The 14,831-nt window shown below is 47.6% G+C and overlaps 7 protein-coding genes across 7 annotated transcripts; 3 read left to right on the plus strand and 4 right to left on the minus strand.

The window, feature by feature from the left end:
* The first annotated feature begins 240 nt into the window (after positions 1 to 240).
* On the plus strand, positions 241 to 2,650 carry BU24DRAFT_120620 (uncharacterized protein). Its single transcript, XM_033520891.1, has 6 exons — positions 241 to 354; positions 408 to 752; positions 810 to 1,234; positions 1,296 to 1,841; positions 1,886 to 2,066; positions 2,125 to 2,650. Exons 1-6 carry the CDS (start codon positions 279 to 281, stop codon positions 2,568 to 2,570), a joined length of 2,019 nt encoding a protein of 672 aa, XP_033387799.1. The 5' UTR covers positions 241 to 278; the 3' UTR covers positions 2,571 to 2,650.
* BU24DRAFT_489426 (PLP-dependent transferase) lies at positions 2,354 to 4,248 on the minus strand. Its single transcript, XM_033533642.1, has 2 exons — positions 4,037 to 4,248; positions 2,354 to 3,983 (listed from the first exon to the last, which is right to left on the minus strand). The coding sequence occupies exons 1-2, from the start codon at positions 4,121 to 4,123 to the stop codon at positions 2,730 to 2,732; spliced, it is 1,341 nt and encodes a 446-aa protein (XP_033387800.1). The 5' UTR covers positions 4,124 to 4,248; the 3' UTR covers positions 2,354 to 2,729.
* Positions 4,249 to 4,813: 565 nt separating this feature from the next.
* On the plus strand, positions 4,814 to 7,182 carry BU24DRAFT_386367 (acetylornithine deacetylase; the record flags this gene model as incomplete). Its single annotated transcript, XM_033524919.1, has 1 exon — positions 4,814 to 7,182. The coding sequence occupies exon 1, from the start codon at positions 4,930 to 4,932 to the stop codon at positions 7,180 to 7,182; it is 2,253 nt and encodes a 750-aa protein (XP_033387801.1). The 5' UTR covers positions 4,814 to 4,929.
* Positions 7,183 to 7,209: 27 nt separating this feature from the next.
* On the minus strand, positions 7,210 to 9,277 carry BU24DRAFT_419079 (uncharacterized protein). The gene has a single exon (XM_033527124.1). The coding sequence runs from the start codon at positions 9,102 to 9,104 to the stop codon at positions 7,368 to 7,370; it is 1,737 nt and encodes a 578-aa protein (XP_033387802.1). The 5' UTR covers positions 9,105 to 9,277; the 3' UTR covers positions 7,210 to 7,367.
* Positions 9,278 to 9,703: 426 nt separating this feature from the next.
* Positions 9,704 to 10,908, minus strand: BU24DRAFT_419080 (uncharacterized protein). The gene is made up of 3 exons (XM_033527125.1): positions 10,680 to 10,908; positions 10,156 to 10,627; positions 9,704 to 10,104 (listed from the first exon to the last, which is right to left on the minus strand). The coding sequence occupies exons 1-3, from the start codon at positions 10,859 to 10,861 to the stop codon at positions 9,886 to 9,888; spliced, it is 873 nt and encodes a 290-aa protein (XP_033387803.1). The 5' UTR covers positions 10,862 to 10,908; the 3' UTR covers positions 9,704 to 9,885.
* Positions 10,909 to 11,719: 811 nt separating this feature from the next.
* On the minus strand, positions 11,720 to 12,725 carry BU24DRAFT_340628 (uncharacterized protein; the record flags this gene model as incomplete). Its single annotated transcript, XM_033523234.1, has 3 exons — positions 11,720 to 12,396; positions 12,453 to 12,562; positions 12,628 to 12,725. 3 exons carry the CDS (start codon positions 12,723 to 12,725, stop codon positions 11,720 to 11,722), a joined length of 885 nt encoding a protein of 294 aa, XP_033387804.1.
* A 647-nt stretch (positions 12,726 to 13,372) lies between these two features.
* BU24DRAFT_476470 (uncharacterized protein) lies at positions 13,373 to 14,706 on the plus strand (the record flags this gene model as incomplete). Its single annotated transcript, XM_033532930.1, has 1 exon — positions 13,373 to 14,706. One exon carries the CDS (start codon positions 13,373 to 13,375, stop codon positions 14,639 to 14,641), a length of 1,269 nt encoding a protein of 422 aa, XP_033387805.1. The 3' UTR covers positions 14,642 to 14,706.
* Positions 14,707 to 14,831: the final 125 nt, after the last annotated feature.

Raw genomic sequence — 14,831 nt, forward strand, 5'->3', positions numbered from 1 at the left:
TGGTAACTGAAAAGTTGGTGTGGTCTTGGCAGAGTGATCAGCTCGCCCGTCTGATCAGCTCGCCCGTCCAGTACGTTAGCATTATAGTAGTTTTCTGATCTAAGTATTTGATCTGGTAATTAACTGTTAATAACGTAATAGTAGGCAGCGCTAACGATCATAGATGCTGATAACTACCCGCTGAGATAAACATTTACCCGAGGTCTGCTCTTGACTGCTACAATATCATCAGATTAAATAGTAATACTAATGCTTTCTTTCCAATTTGCATCGGGACGATGTCAAGACGGTTTAAGGGCCGTAGCGCTATCGCTTGTCTAGCATGTCATAGCCAGAAGCTCAAGTGCAGTGGAGGTAAGCTTCGCTCTTCTTTTTGCCCAGTTTGTTCCTGACTCAAAGGTTGCAAGGGGACCCGTGCCAAAGGTGTCGCACGCGCGGACGGGAATGCGTTTTTCCAATCAGAGACCGGATATTATCTGTATCAGAGAGCTACATACGTGATCTCGAAGCTCAAGTGCATCAATCGCAACAAGCGCGTATGCAGCAGCAGGATCCTGCTTGCAGCAATCATATGGGTAATACCAATGAGATCGAAAGGTCACAGTCAATGAAAGACTGCACCGCGGAGTGTTTCGTTCAATCTGTAAAAGAACTATCGTCCCTTACAGCGGCTGCTGGGTCGTCTCCTACGGAATCTATGTCGAATGGCCCAGGGCGATACACATATGCTAAGCTTAAATTTGACTACATCCGTGAGTGCAATAACACGTCGATCTTTCATTCATCTTGGCTGATCTTGTTTCGCCTAGAACCTGAGATTTCGATACGGCTACCACCTAAGCCGTATGCCTTACATCTTCTCGAAATATTCGAGGAAGGCTTTTGCGACTATCACTGGTTCTTGCGGCGGAAGTTTCGCGAACGGCTAATGCTCTCTTACTCGGACCCCCAAACCCAGACTACTGATCGGAACTGGCTTTGTCGAGTTTCTGTGGTGCTTGCCCTTGCCGAAACGTGGAATCGTGGAAGGAGTGCAACTTTAGGGAATACCATTCCCAGCCAAGAAAATGCAGACCCTATCGCCCGACCCAGTCCATCATCAGATACCATCGATGTATGGGGAGAAACACTTCCAGTGCCACCAGGGTCAGAGCTATTCGAGCAATGTTTGTTGCTGCTCAAGATATCCCTCGAAGAACCATCATTAGAGGATGTTGAGGCACTTAATCTAATAGTAAGTTCTTGCAGTGTAGCGAGAGATAAGTACACAAAGACGAGCGCTAATCCACTTGAAGGCGTTTTACAGCTACACCCTCAACAGACGTAAAACGGCCTTTTTCTACGCAAGGCAAAGCTTATCCCTAGCGAAGCTTCTTTCCCTCGACCAGCCCAGTACTCATACCTTCGATTCTGAGCAACGTATCTTAGAAGAACATCGGAAACGGATCTGGTGGACATGCTACTGTATGGATCGAATGGTGAGCACTGAATTGGGAATTGCACCCATGCAAGATTCCATCACCAAAGGGTTACAATATCCTGATTCAAGTCACCTATCGCCGCCCGAGCGTGCAGACTTTTTCGAACCGTTCTTGCTTACGGCTCAGGTGCAACTCAGTATCATCAAAGGCAAGGTTGTTGAAACTGTAACGCAACAACTACAATTGAAGAGTGACACGGACCCAGTCGCTGTGCTTAAACCCTGCATGGATCTAGTTCAGAGTTGGAGAGAAGGTCTGCCTCCGGATCAATGCTTCTCATTCGATGCCGGAATTCCTAGTGCGATGTTTGCGCTTCCTTTCCACAGGGTTTTGGCATCACTGTATCTGAGATACCACCAGGTAAGAAAGTTTTCCAAAGGTTGAGCTCTAGTTGATGAGTCCAGTGTATTATACTGCTTTTCAGACCCATCCTCCTTCGCGATTTAGCTGCGACGGTAGGCGAGAGTGGTCCTTCAGGCTTGTCGCAATTCAACGATACCTTTGAATCAATGAAGTTGGAGTGCATAGAGGCCGCTAGGAGTAATTGTAAGATTCTAATGGATCTTTGCAAGATGGGCAAGATTGGTATGCATTATTAAACGTTTTTATGCGATTGAGTCTACCTTGACTGACATCTTAGCAGCCAAGTTTGGATACTGGGAGTCTCTACATCTCTTCTCAGGTCTGGCAATCCTGGCACTGTCTCGTTGCCTGAATCTCCCAGTGTCGCCCGCTTTAAGAGCTACAGGGAGCGCTTTCAATGACCGTGAGGTTGAAACAGAGGATGCTCAGCTATACACGGGGGCGCGATGTCTCCTCGTGGAGATGTCTCGCATTGGAAACCTCGCCGCGCAAGACTTCACAACCATGCTGATAGATATTGAAACAATGGCACGAACGATTTTAGACAATCGCCGAAAAGGTCAATCGAGCATCGTACAATCGGCGTCGAATGGCGGAGACCAAAGCATACCTGAGGACACAGCTTTTGCGCCCAAAAGCTCAGATCTCCTGGATAGTATTCTTGAGGAGCAAATGTGGTATAACATAGACTGGGAGGACATTCTCCGATATGGAGACGGTACATAACTAATTTAAATAGATACCCAGATGCCACAGCGTGTCTTGATGATGATCGTCATGACTAATTACTTGATGTACTTCTTCAAGCGGCTATGAACCAAGCGGTTCTCATGTTCAAACCTAGTACGTGCTTGTCTCATCAAGACTAACATAGAGTCAAATACCCTACTTCATTGCTTCAGCTATTCTCTTGATGCACTCCTCTACCAGTTCTTCGGGTTGTGTAAATACCAAGCGGAACCAGCCGGGTTCTTCGGCACCTGCTTCATCGCCGCTCACAACATACACTTGTTTCGCCAAAAGCAGTTTGTACACAAGAGCCGTGCTCGCATGCGGCTCCCCATCTACAACAGATTCCGGATGTTTCTCTTGCAGCTTCTTGCTGAGGTTGATGAACAGGAAGAAAGCGGCATTGGCATTGGGCGCGTACGGAATGTCATACTGATTGAGCATCTTGACTGCGAAAGCATAGGCTTTTGATATACGCTCTTGGTTGGTTTTAATGTAAAAGTCAAGAAACTTCTCATCGTTGAGGATGTGTGTAACTGCATTCTCAGCAAGTGATGAAGGAGCCGACATCAGAGAAGGTGAGCGACATGCAGCTAAGAATCTCGGGTTTGATTGCGAGATTATGGCCGAAAGTCGGATACCATTTGCGCCAAAGTCTTTTGAGGTGCCCCAGAGTACGTGAATCAGACCGGGGTCAATGATGCCATCGAGATCAATCGAAAGTACAGACTCAAAGCCTACTGGTTCCTTCTCAAAGTGATCCACGGTATTCTTCCATACGGTGAGAGAATAAATTTCGTCGCTAACGAGATGGATCTGGTATTTTTGACAGAGCTTCATTAAGCTAATGATAGTCTCCCTTGGATAGCAACGTCCTAATGGATTATGTGGGTGGCAAAGCATGAGCGCGCGCACTTTGACACCTTGTTTGTTCGACTCCAGCAGAGCCTCTTCGTACTTTCGCACGCAGTCGGTCGACAAGGGATTAACATCACCAAAGGATACCGGGACAACGTTGACATTGGGGCGCTGCGTAATATCCGGCAAGAACGCTCTGTAATACGGTCTTCCAAGTAGAATTCCTTCGCCGGGATTGGCCAAGGCCCATGCTACGTGCTCGATGGAGGCTGTGACTCCGTTCGTTACCACAATTTGATCCGCGTCCACGGGGGTGAAGGCACCAAAGCGCTCAGTGAAGAACTTTGCAAGAGCCTTTCTGACCGGAATAGAGCCGAAAGGACCATCGCCATATGTGAAAGCCCTCGCATTTGTGTCTACGAGGTTTTTTTCGTTGATGAAGTCTCGCAACTCTCCGTGCATAAGAGCATTTTCGGCACATCCTAGGGATACGTACCCCTCCGGATTCGTGTTCGGATCCCAGAGGTTTGCGCATACTTCCCACAAAGTTGGCTGGTGATATGTTAAAAACAAAGAAGCTATAATGGAAAAAACCAGGTACCCACGATGTCATTCGACCCTGACTCACTTGCACTGGCCCCGCGGGTGGAAAGACCAGTTGGCTTTGTGCGAATCGGTATCTCAGAAGTCATGATGAGATTGGATAGTATGGAGTTCCGAAAATGGCCGACAGAAAATGAGTTGTAGTTTTTACTCGGACTTGTAGCAGTTAGGTGCCATAAACAATCGCAAGTGTAAAGAGAGGCTTGTATATTTGTAGCTGCTGGTCAGGAACCCAGTCATCGCAGTTCTAAATCTAGGGGCGATAGCACCCCACCTAGTCACGCCGAGGTCGCGCCCTACACAGAACGTGTCGCGATCAGCAGCGCTTGAGAAGTCAAACCCGTCCCGTCATCTATCATTTTGAAGAATATGATTTAGTATGTCTAGCATAAGTGATCAATGTGGCAATTAGTTATTCAAATTTTGCTAACATGCTATTGCAACCTCTTTTGACTACGACGGATCTCTCCCTACGTTCTCACCAATGTTTCCTCGTCGCTGCTATAAACTTTTCCGACGGCTAATATGTTGATACGGAGTTCCTTTCAGGCCTTATTGATAGAATTCATTTATATTCCCAAGGAAGTCCAATCATCAGTCGTGATGGAACGTCTACCGGAGGGCCGAAAGTGGAACTGTTCAGAGAGGGCGCACGGCGCTAAACCGAGAGTGTTCGCAGAAGGCGCCAATTGCAACAATGCTGAGCTTTTCCGTGTTCACAGAAGGCGCTGGCCTTCCAGGTTTGATAACAAAGATTTGATAAGAGGAAGAGGATCTGAATGTATTCAAACACGAATCTCGAAGCGCATCAGTCTCGATTGACCTTTCGCCGATCAAGAGCCTTGGTACTGTAGAGAAACTATTTCTGTTCTCTTCGTTTCTTCTCCTAGACACAATGAGTAGTCTTGCACGCAAACCTCTATTCCGTCCACATGTGGAGTCATGGCACTCTACCCCAACCAAAAGTGTCGATGATGCCTTTCGATTTCATCAAAGTCTACCAGATTATAAACCTACACCACTTGTCAGCCTCGCCAGTGTAGCCAAAGAAATTGGCGTTCGAGCCGTCTATATCAAAGACGAGTCGTCTCGGTTTGGTCTACCGTCATTCAAAGTTCTCGGTGCCTCATGGGGTACTTATCGAGCGCTGGCGGAAAAGCTGAATCTACCGGTGGATGCAGACCTTGATACCGTCCGCCAGGCAGCATCAACGCAAGGCATCAAGCTTTATGCTGCCACTGATGGTAATCACGGCCGAGCAGTCGCATGGATGGGAAAGTTGCTAGGACTTCCCTCAGTCATTATGGTTCCAGCGGGCATGCATCAATCCACAATTAGCTTGATTGAGTCAGAAGGAGCTGATGTGATCGTTTCGCACGGGGATTATGATCAAGCCGTCCAAGAGGCTTATACTGCTGCAAATTCCGAGGGGGGCATCCTCATTCAAGACTTCGCTTTTGGTGATTACCAAGAAGTAGCTCAATGGATTGTGGACGGCTACCAAACGATGATGCAAGAGACACAGGATCAGCTCCAGGGCGACAAGGCAGATCTCGTTATTGTACCGGCCGGAGTAGGATCATTCGCCCAATCTGCCGTCTCTCATTTCCGCCAGCCGGGCAGTTCGACCAAGGTCCTTACTGTAGAGCCAGATACCGCAGCATGTCTACGTAAGAGTTTTGAGAGCGGGAAATTGACCGCGATCTCCACAACGCCTACCATCATGGCGGGATTGGATTGCGGTACGCCCTCATCGATCTCTTGGCCAATGCTGCGAGAAGGTGTCTGGGGAAGCATCACGGTGTCAGATTTTGAAGCGCATGTGGCGACTGATGATATCCAAAGTTTTGGTGTGTCTGCCGGCCCTTGCGGAGGCAGCACATTGGCAGCACTGCGACGGCTCTGCTCTTCAGATAAGACGAAACTGGGCCTTGATCATAACAGTGTGGTCGTATTGCCATGTACAGAAGGCATGAGGGAATACACCTTGCCTCTCGATGTGGCCATCGATGACCCTATAAAGCTCACCCAGCAGTTGGTTCAGATAAATTCCGCAAACCCGGGCATGGGAAGTATACCTGGTCCAGGAGAAACCGAACTTGCAAGATATATTGCCGCTTGGTTAGAACACCGAGATATTGAGGCACACTGGGTTGAACCAACCAAAGGACGACCTTCAATTGTAGGAGTATCTCGCGGGACCGGTAAAGGCAAAAGCCTGATGTTTAACGGTCATATCGACACAGTAACACTCGGAGGCTACGAGGGTGATCCATTAAGCGGCGAGATAAAAGATGGGAAGATCTATGGACGAGGGGCGGCTGATATGAAATGCGGCATCGCTGCCAGCATGGTTGCACTCGCCAAATCTAAGCAGCTTCGTCTTGCAGGAGATGTCATCTTTGCCGGCGTAGCAGACGAGGAGAATTTGAGTATTGGCACAGAAGACATACTCAAGGCTGGCTGGAGAGCAGACGCTGCTATTGTCTGTGAACCCACAAACCTGAGCCTCGTCAATACTCACAAGGGCTTCGTATGGCTTGAAGTAGACATCCATGGCGTGGCAGCTCACGGTTCACGAGCGGACCTTGGCATCGATGCCATTACTAAAGCAGGCCATTTCCTTGTGGCATTGGACCGGCATTCCGATGAGCTTCGGAAATCAAGAGACGACTCATCTGTTGGACCACCTACAATTCATGCCTCCATGATCAAGGGTGGTGAAGAAGCGTCATCATATCCTGCCATTTGCACATTGACAATCGAACGTCGGACTCTTCCAGGCGAGACCTCCACACTCGTAGAGCAAGAGCTGCGCAACATCCTTGATAAAATAAAGGGAAGTGTCAAAGACTTCAATTTCGACATCAGAGTAACATTCGAACGACCATCATTTGAACTGCCCCGCGACCATCCTTTCTGCAACATGGTCAGCAACATTCTCGGCCAATCTAGTGGGGAGAAGAAGGAGTTTGAAGCAGTGCCATATTGGACAGACTGTGCTCTCTTGGCGGAGAAGGGAATTTCAACCTTGCTTTGGGGCCCAGTTGGGGACGGCCTGCATGGAAAGGAAGAGTGGGCTGGGGCCGAGTCTGTTAATGTAGTCACAGCCGGGCTTACGTCTATCGCGGAGGAATTCTGTAAATAGATAGCATCAAGTAACATAGATGAAGGAGATTTGTCAAATAGCCTCGGCATTAGGATCAAAATATCAATGGAAAACAAAACGACCACTGATTTTCTCTCGCACACTATGCATGACTAGATTCTCGGCACAGAGTCACCATAAGTCGCCGAGCCTTGAATCTTTTTCTTACAGGTTTTGTGTGTTCGTCAGATGGATTGTACCAGAGCGCCCCACGGTTCATGGATGCCATGACCGCCAATCCAATCTGCTATCGTTGCGCCAGCTTTGAAATGTGATACGAGGTGTGAGGCTCGCTCCTTCCAACTGTTTAAATGCTGAAAACAAAACCCACAAGTACTATCCACAGCATCGCAGCTTTGCCGAAGTTTGTCCACGCTTGAGTCCAATGCCCAATGCTCCCACTTCACGCACCCATGGAACTTTACGAGATGTTGCCACAAGTGATCTTTCCTGTAAAAGGTTCGATCTGCGATGCTACGTTCTGCACAGGCGGAGAACTCGTGAGACTGGAGATGTTCCTCGCCAGGGTCTTCTTCTCCACAGAACGAGCAGCGAGGTTTGCTTTGGCCGACGCACCAAACGATGGGTTGCGCATCTAAAGGTAATAAATCGGAGCATACCCAGGCGTCCAGACCTGGGAGATGGACGGATCTTTCGTGTCGAACCCAATCGGACTTTTTGGTAAAACTGCGGCCGCAGAAGCTGCATTGCAGAAGGTACGACGAATGGCGCCCTCGTCGACCTCTTTTGCTGGACAAGGTAGTAATTCTAGATCGAGAGCTCCGCACCCCTTCAGTGGTGCCAGTATACGAACTATTCGAGTCTTGGGACAGGTAGACCGAAAGCTCGCTGGAAGAGTCATGAACCGAAAATGTACCAGTAGAAGATGTGGCTTCTGCACCTGCCGCTCCCACCGATGCGATTGAGTGATCGTCCGGTGTGGTTGAAAGTAGAGTATCCTGTGACATTTCCATCAATGCATTCTCAATATCTACCATGGACGCGGGCTCTTCCTCTGGTGGACTGTTGCGCCATCTTGACAACGGCGACGTTGACAAGCTGTCGCGAGGAGCAGGTGATCCTTCGCGAATGGCCTTTTTGCTCCTCGGCCGTCCTAGCCCAGCAGCATGGCGCTGACGTCGACGAGCATTGCTGAACCAGTTGAGTATTTGTGTCAAGCTTAGACCAGTAGTCTGCACAAATATTTCTTTCTCTTGATCGGAAGGATATGGATGGTCTGGATGATTGGCCATCCATTGCCGCAACGGACGCGTCTTGAGTCCAGAGCGTGAGTTCGACCGTTTTCCGGTTGGCTTCACCTCATTAACTTCAAATCTCTCGAGAATTTGGTCAAAACTGGGGTGTTGATAGTCTGTAGGGTCTCCTTCGTATACACCATGGAGATTCCCGACCACAGGCTGCGGAGTTTCAAATGCAGAGGCTTGTCTCTTTGAAGGTCCTGCCAAACTGCAGGGCTGAAAAAGTGCAACGCAACTGGAACAAGCCGTTGTGGGATTCGGATTATCAGGAGTGGTGTATAGACTGAAACATTGCAGTCGCAGACGAGAGCAATGTGTACATGGCTCGACTGGCCGGAATGCCCCATTGAGCCGAAAAAACTCGTCCATCGCAAACTCTTCGCTGCTTGGAAATTGACTCTGCAAATCTGTACTTGTTCCAAAGCTGCTGAATCCTTGGAATGCATCCCGTGATAAGCCACATCCTTGCTGAAGCATGTTGTCGTTCCAAGTTGGTTGGGGCGCTGATGAATTTTCAGGTACGATCCCTTCGGACGCTCCGCCGTGCGGTTGAGGCTCTACACCACGATCCAGGTCATCGTCCTCCATCATGTCTGTAGTGGCATACTCGTGGAAAGGGAAGGAACTCAAGTCGGCGCTATCGGCACATTCGATTTGATTCATTGCTTGGTACACGCTGCGGATTTGCCTCAAACGAGTTGAAATCGACCTGAGTGGCACCCCATGCTAATGAGCATGAAAGGGATCTTGGAGATTGGTGTCGGTTTTGTTCGCAATTTGAATAAATCAAAGCAAATTTGGAACAGATCAAGTGTTCACATGTCATTCGATTAGAGGATCACATTTAGTCTCACGGAGTCAAACTCTCAACGTCTTTTGAGCGGAGGTAACGCACGAGCCACCAGTCCAAATTACTAGCCAATCAGTGGCCGTAGCAGAAGATTTCCGTGGTAGGTACTTCCCCTCTAGGCACCAGGTACCATGTACATATTATAATAACTACCAGATTGATCTGTTACTTGCAGGATTATTTTAGTGCCACATTGTTGCAATATTTATAATGTAGTTAAATATTTGTAATTCATCGATTAGGCAAGGAAAACCAAGCAAGGTGTAGAATAATTATTGTATTTAATTCTACTTGAAATCTTCCTTATTCAGTGTTGAAGCGTTGGTATACTTCATTCGTGTATTCCTTCATGTAACGGCCTTCCTACAAAATTTGGGAGATCGAAAGTTAATCAATCATCAAATTGTTTGTTTGTTGATCAAACCCCGAGCCAACGAGACAGCAGGGTAGAGCACCAAGGAAAAAGGAAAGAAAACCCCCCATTGCTAGTTCACATATCGCCCCAGTTGATGATTCATGTTATTCACAGCACATTCTCCTGACCGCACGCCTCGTGGACGTCTCCGCTTGCCCAGTGACCTTTGCTTCATCAATTCATTGTGAAATGATTGGCTGATCGAACACTATTCGCCCCATTTTCGACTCGCGAACGTACGCCTCATGTAAATACTGACATAGTTGTATCCCGGGGATGGAGATATCCATGTATTCGTCTCCCAATTCTTTCTTGGCGAGGTCATCGTAGGCGAAATCGCTGAGGCGGAGACAAATGCCCGGGCTGTCGACGGGCTCTCCTTTGCCGTTACGAAAAGTCTGATAAAAATGTTAGAGAACTGCGCACGGTAGTACACGGGTTGAGCATACCTCTTCTATAAGCGATCCTACCGCACGTAATTCAAGTCCGTCTGTGGTATTGCGCAACTGCGGCCGCCAAGTTGATAGTGTTGCTTCGCGCAACTCATTGTTGTCGTAGTCGACGTTTACACAGACGACGGCCCGTATGTTGGATTCTGACTTGAGGATATACTCTTCAGCTAACCTGCGTAGGCATCTCTTATTCTGCGAGTATGCAAATTCGATGATGACGCCAGCATATACTGCATGGTCATGCGCGAACGATATGTCCGGGTCATGTCTCGACTTGCTATTGTCGAAACGTATTGTAGTATGTCCGATGGGAAACAAATCCCGTGCGAATTTTGCCCTCCTGTCCGATCCATTACCAATTTCTTCGAGCTGGCGCCAGATGTCCCTCTCGACTCGGACGATAAATCTTTCATTTATCCTAAAACCACTGCGTATTACTAGTAGACATTGGTCTTCGTAATGGTCATGCCTGTCAAACTCTCTGTCAGCTAAGTTCATTGTCGTCGGTAAATTCTCCTTACCGGACCTTTTCGTCCACGAATCCCCAGAGTTCATTGTCTTGTTGGAGCGCACTCTGTATCTCATCAAAGTCCCCTTCTTCAAGCTGAAATCTTGTCCAATGGGTGTTTGCTGGGTAGGTTCCTGCTTCAAGTTGTCTGAAAGCCTCAATAACGCTCTCTGCCCCCGGAGACAGCTTCGCCATCGTTGTCGAAGACATTCGATTTCGTCTCTGTTTGCGATATTGACATGTAATTGTATTTCTGTGCAGTATTATCAAGTCATTCGGGGCCGATCGCCAGAAGATTAGTGTTTAAATTCGCTCAGTGATAGGGCCAATAGTTGACGTTACCACTCATCACCGTGCCCTAGGCTTCCATGGCTTCATTCTTGGCACTATAAGAAAGAACGCATCTACTTTATTCCGAGATTATTGTTCCCATCCCGGGTGCTAGCTACTGACTCTCAAGCTAGATGAGCACATGCAATCTTGCAGCAGCTCTGTGACTATGAAAAGAAAATTACAACCTATCCTATTTGGATTGTTACGAGCCAGAAACAGTTACAAAAATATCAAAGGTCATGAGGTAAATGAGATCATTATAGCTTCCGTCAGACGCAAAGACAAAAGAACAAGGCCGTAATGTTGCTGCTCAAACAACAGCTACAAAATTACACACGAAAAACCCTCATCGTGCTGATCTTTCGAATCCTGCTGTTGATCCTCCCAACGCCGGGCGAAGTCGGCGTCAAAGTCAACGTCAACGTCAAAGTCGGCGTCACTGAAACCATCATCCGTCTCAAAAGAAAAAGACTGTTCAAATCCTTGACGTTGATATGCCGACGCGTTTTCTTGGTTCTGAAAGAACCTGGCCGAGCGGTACAAGAGACCGATCCATGGCCTGACTTCCCGTAGTACATCCATCCAAGACACAGAGGATTGCGGGACACTGGAAGGACCACTGGAAGGACCACTGGAAGGACCACTCTGCCCTGATTGAGCGGTTCCCGCGTCATTTGGAGGCGTGTTCGACTGCTCAGTGCGTGGTTCTTGATAATTTCATTAGCCATTGGAATGGAGAGACTCGTTCAGATACTGTCGTGACTTGCCTTGATCTGGAGCTGTGGCATTGCTGCTTCCCTTTGTTGCTGATCTGAGCCAGCGTCCCGCAGATGTTGCATCGATACTCTGGCCATCAGCGATTTCGGTGTAAATCTTCAGACGCAGCTCTGATGCGTCGTGATAACGCTCATGTATCATTGCTCTTGCTTCGCGTGCTCGTCCCTCGGCGTTCCTCCCTATATCAAGCCCTCGCTTACGGTCACCGTCCTGGATGAGGCCATGGTGAAATGACTCTGCTCCATTTAAGAGTAGAGGTCGAATCAAATCACTCTCGCACCATTGAGAATAACGGTCGAGCTTCTCTTCAATACCAGCATCATCCTTCCTATCCCACTTAGTAGAGACGATTGTAACGTTTGGCATGTAATCGTTACCGCAGAAATGTTGCAGCCAAGTTAGAACCATTTTCTGGGACTTAGTCGAACGGTCATCATCAAATTTATCAACGTATATAAGACCGCGGAACTTAACATATGGCTGTATTGTGGCCATGGCTGTCATGAGAAGATAGAAAATCTCCCGATCGTCCATGTCGGCCGCGCTGAATCCTGGCATATCCAGGAAAATGTACTTCTTCCCGTTGATGATTGTAGGTACAAGAGCGGTAGTCCGTGTTCCTAAATGACTGGATGAGCGTCTAAAAACATCCCACTAAGCAGGTATTTCTAGTTACCGGATTGAAGAGTAGATGAGACGTAGACATTCGAACCTGTCACGGATTTGATGAAAGCAGACTTTCCAACTCCAGTAGCACCCGTGACAATGATCAGGTCAGCTCCCATGCTATGTCTCAATTAGCTATCAATTCTGGGGGCAAAAACGGCAATACATCTTATTTTTCGATGAACTTAGCAGCTTTGTCGGACAGTGCATTGCAAACTCTGGAAGATAGTTTCCTCCAGCCATCTGCTATAGAGCGTAATGGGGTTTTGGAAGTAATGTCCATGTCTTAAGGAAGCAAAGTAAAACCAGAATTGATCAAGTGGTCTTCGAAAGACAAGTGTGGGGAGTGGAGTGGCAGAAAGGTTCCACTTGACCTGTTCGATCGCGAGCTTAAATATTTCAATTGATCAGGACGTTACCATGATACATCAACCTCATTCGTCGACGACCCATCCAATGGTGGGAACGTAGAGATGAGCAGGGATATACTTAAGCGAACAGATTTATTGCATACTGCGGCGTAACGTACAATGGTGGGTTGATCGAGAACATCACAGGTTATCAACATCACTGCCTTGTTGTATAGGCTGTAGGCATGCAGGTTTCATGCATAGTCCTCTGCCACGCAACATGTTGAAGCACAATCATGACGAGAGCTGACACATTCGGGACGACTAATAATGCGATGTAAGAGCGATCCGATGTTGCGTTCTCGACTTCCTTTGTATTGCTCCACTTTATTCACATAGTATCGTGCAAACTTATACTCTGTGAAATGGCGTCTCATTTGCACTCCTCTCTTTTTGAACAGTTTTATCCTGAAATCGTTGTCCATTACGTGATTGATGGACTCAGCCTCGCACAACTAAAAGAGATCTTGATCAAGCGAGACCCAAGGCTGCTGATGAGGTACGCCATTGGCACAATCACATGGACAGCTCCCTAACCAAGACTCTAAGTGATTTCCAATGGAGAAACAAACTATTGGAGTTTGGCATTTCAAAAAATAATAACTTGCCCGACGCTGAATATATTCTCGAGAATCTTAGAGAAAACGGCTACGAAGTTGATCAGTGCCTAGTCATAGCTGACGGTATCCTCGTCGATGTTAGAGACTTACAACGATATTGCAAGCGCAAAGGCATATCATCAACCAAGGGCGAACTATCACTACGCGCGCAACATATCTTTTTCATTCCTCTGCCTTTCACGTTCACAGTTCTCGGTGATTTGGAGTTTTTGAAAAGCTTCAGAAAACTCCTCTGGTACACCCGTTTGCATTTCGATAAATGCTTCACTACCGGTATATGGTCACCGAACAATTATGGTATATATGGGCGACATCCGATATTAATACCAGGTCTTTCGAATCTCACTACGTTGCATAACATGATATGTGACGCCCTCAAACACTGGAGAAATGGAAACTGTAAAAGATTCTGGGCGGAGATTGCCACAGCTCAGTCGTTGCACAGATCGATCGTCCAGACGTACCACCATCGTCAATTTCCCGACATTTTGGCAATTTCACTGCTTCTCGAAAGACACCAGCTGTCTCGTCTCCGCATTGGTATGGCCAAAGATCTGTTCGCTTGGGCGAATGACGACGCCGTTGGCCTCCAAAGCCATGACCCTAGGAGAAGAATTTTTGAAGAGATGATACATTTGCCAATGGATCCTCAGGGTCACTTGTATCTCGCATACGATGCTTATTGCCGCCATCTTTGGATGACTAGGACGACTGGAAACGGCCCTATCAAGGCATATTATGGATACAACCAAGCGAGCCTACCTCGTACTATTCCAGGAGGCTTTTACAACTTGTTCAAAGGCAAGAGTATCATCGAGATTCAAGGCATACTTCAACAAGTAGATCTGATGTTTCCCGTAATCGATCACGCGAGGGTCTGTTTGTGGCAGACGGCCATTCGGTATTTGCTGCAAGAACACCGATACGATGATGCGGAGACATTCAGCGCAAACCTGGCATCATCCCTTCTCTCAGATCCGTATCCACCAGGGATTTTCCAAGAGCGCCAACTCAACGCAGACACATCAATCACCTTATTTCTGCTTGGATCGGCTCAAATATCCCTGAAGAAAGTCCCCCAGGCTCAAAGAAGTTTTGCGAAATGCGTCGAGATAAGGAGTGTCCGGGTATCCGATTACTCCTGGATCCCATACTCGCAGGTGCACTAGAGAAGTTGCAAAATTTGTCAGAACGGATGAAAAACTATGTAGCGATAGAAGAATGCAAATGGCGGATTTCTCTCATGTATTCTGTCATGGAACAGAATCATTTGGCTGCATCAGGGGAACTCGTTAGGGATGTACAATCGCGCTGAGGAAGCACTGTTGATGGCTGGTAGCACGTTTCGGAGATGATACT

The sequence above is a fragment of the Aaosphaeria arxii genome (assembly GCF_010015735.1).
Source record: "Aaosphaeria arxii CBS 175.79 unplaced genomic scaffold BU24scaffold_2, whole genome shotgun sequence".
Classification (NCBI taxonomy): domain Eukaryota; kingdom Fungi; phylum Ascomycota; class Dothideomycetes; order Pleosporales; genus Aaosphaeria; species Aaosphaeria arxii.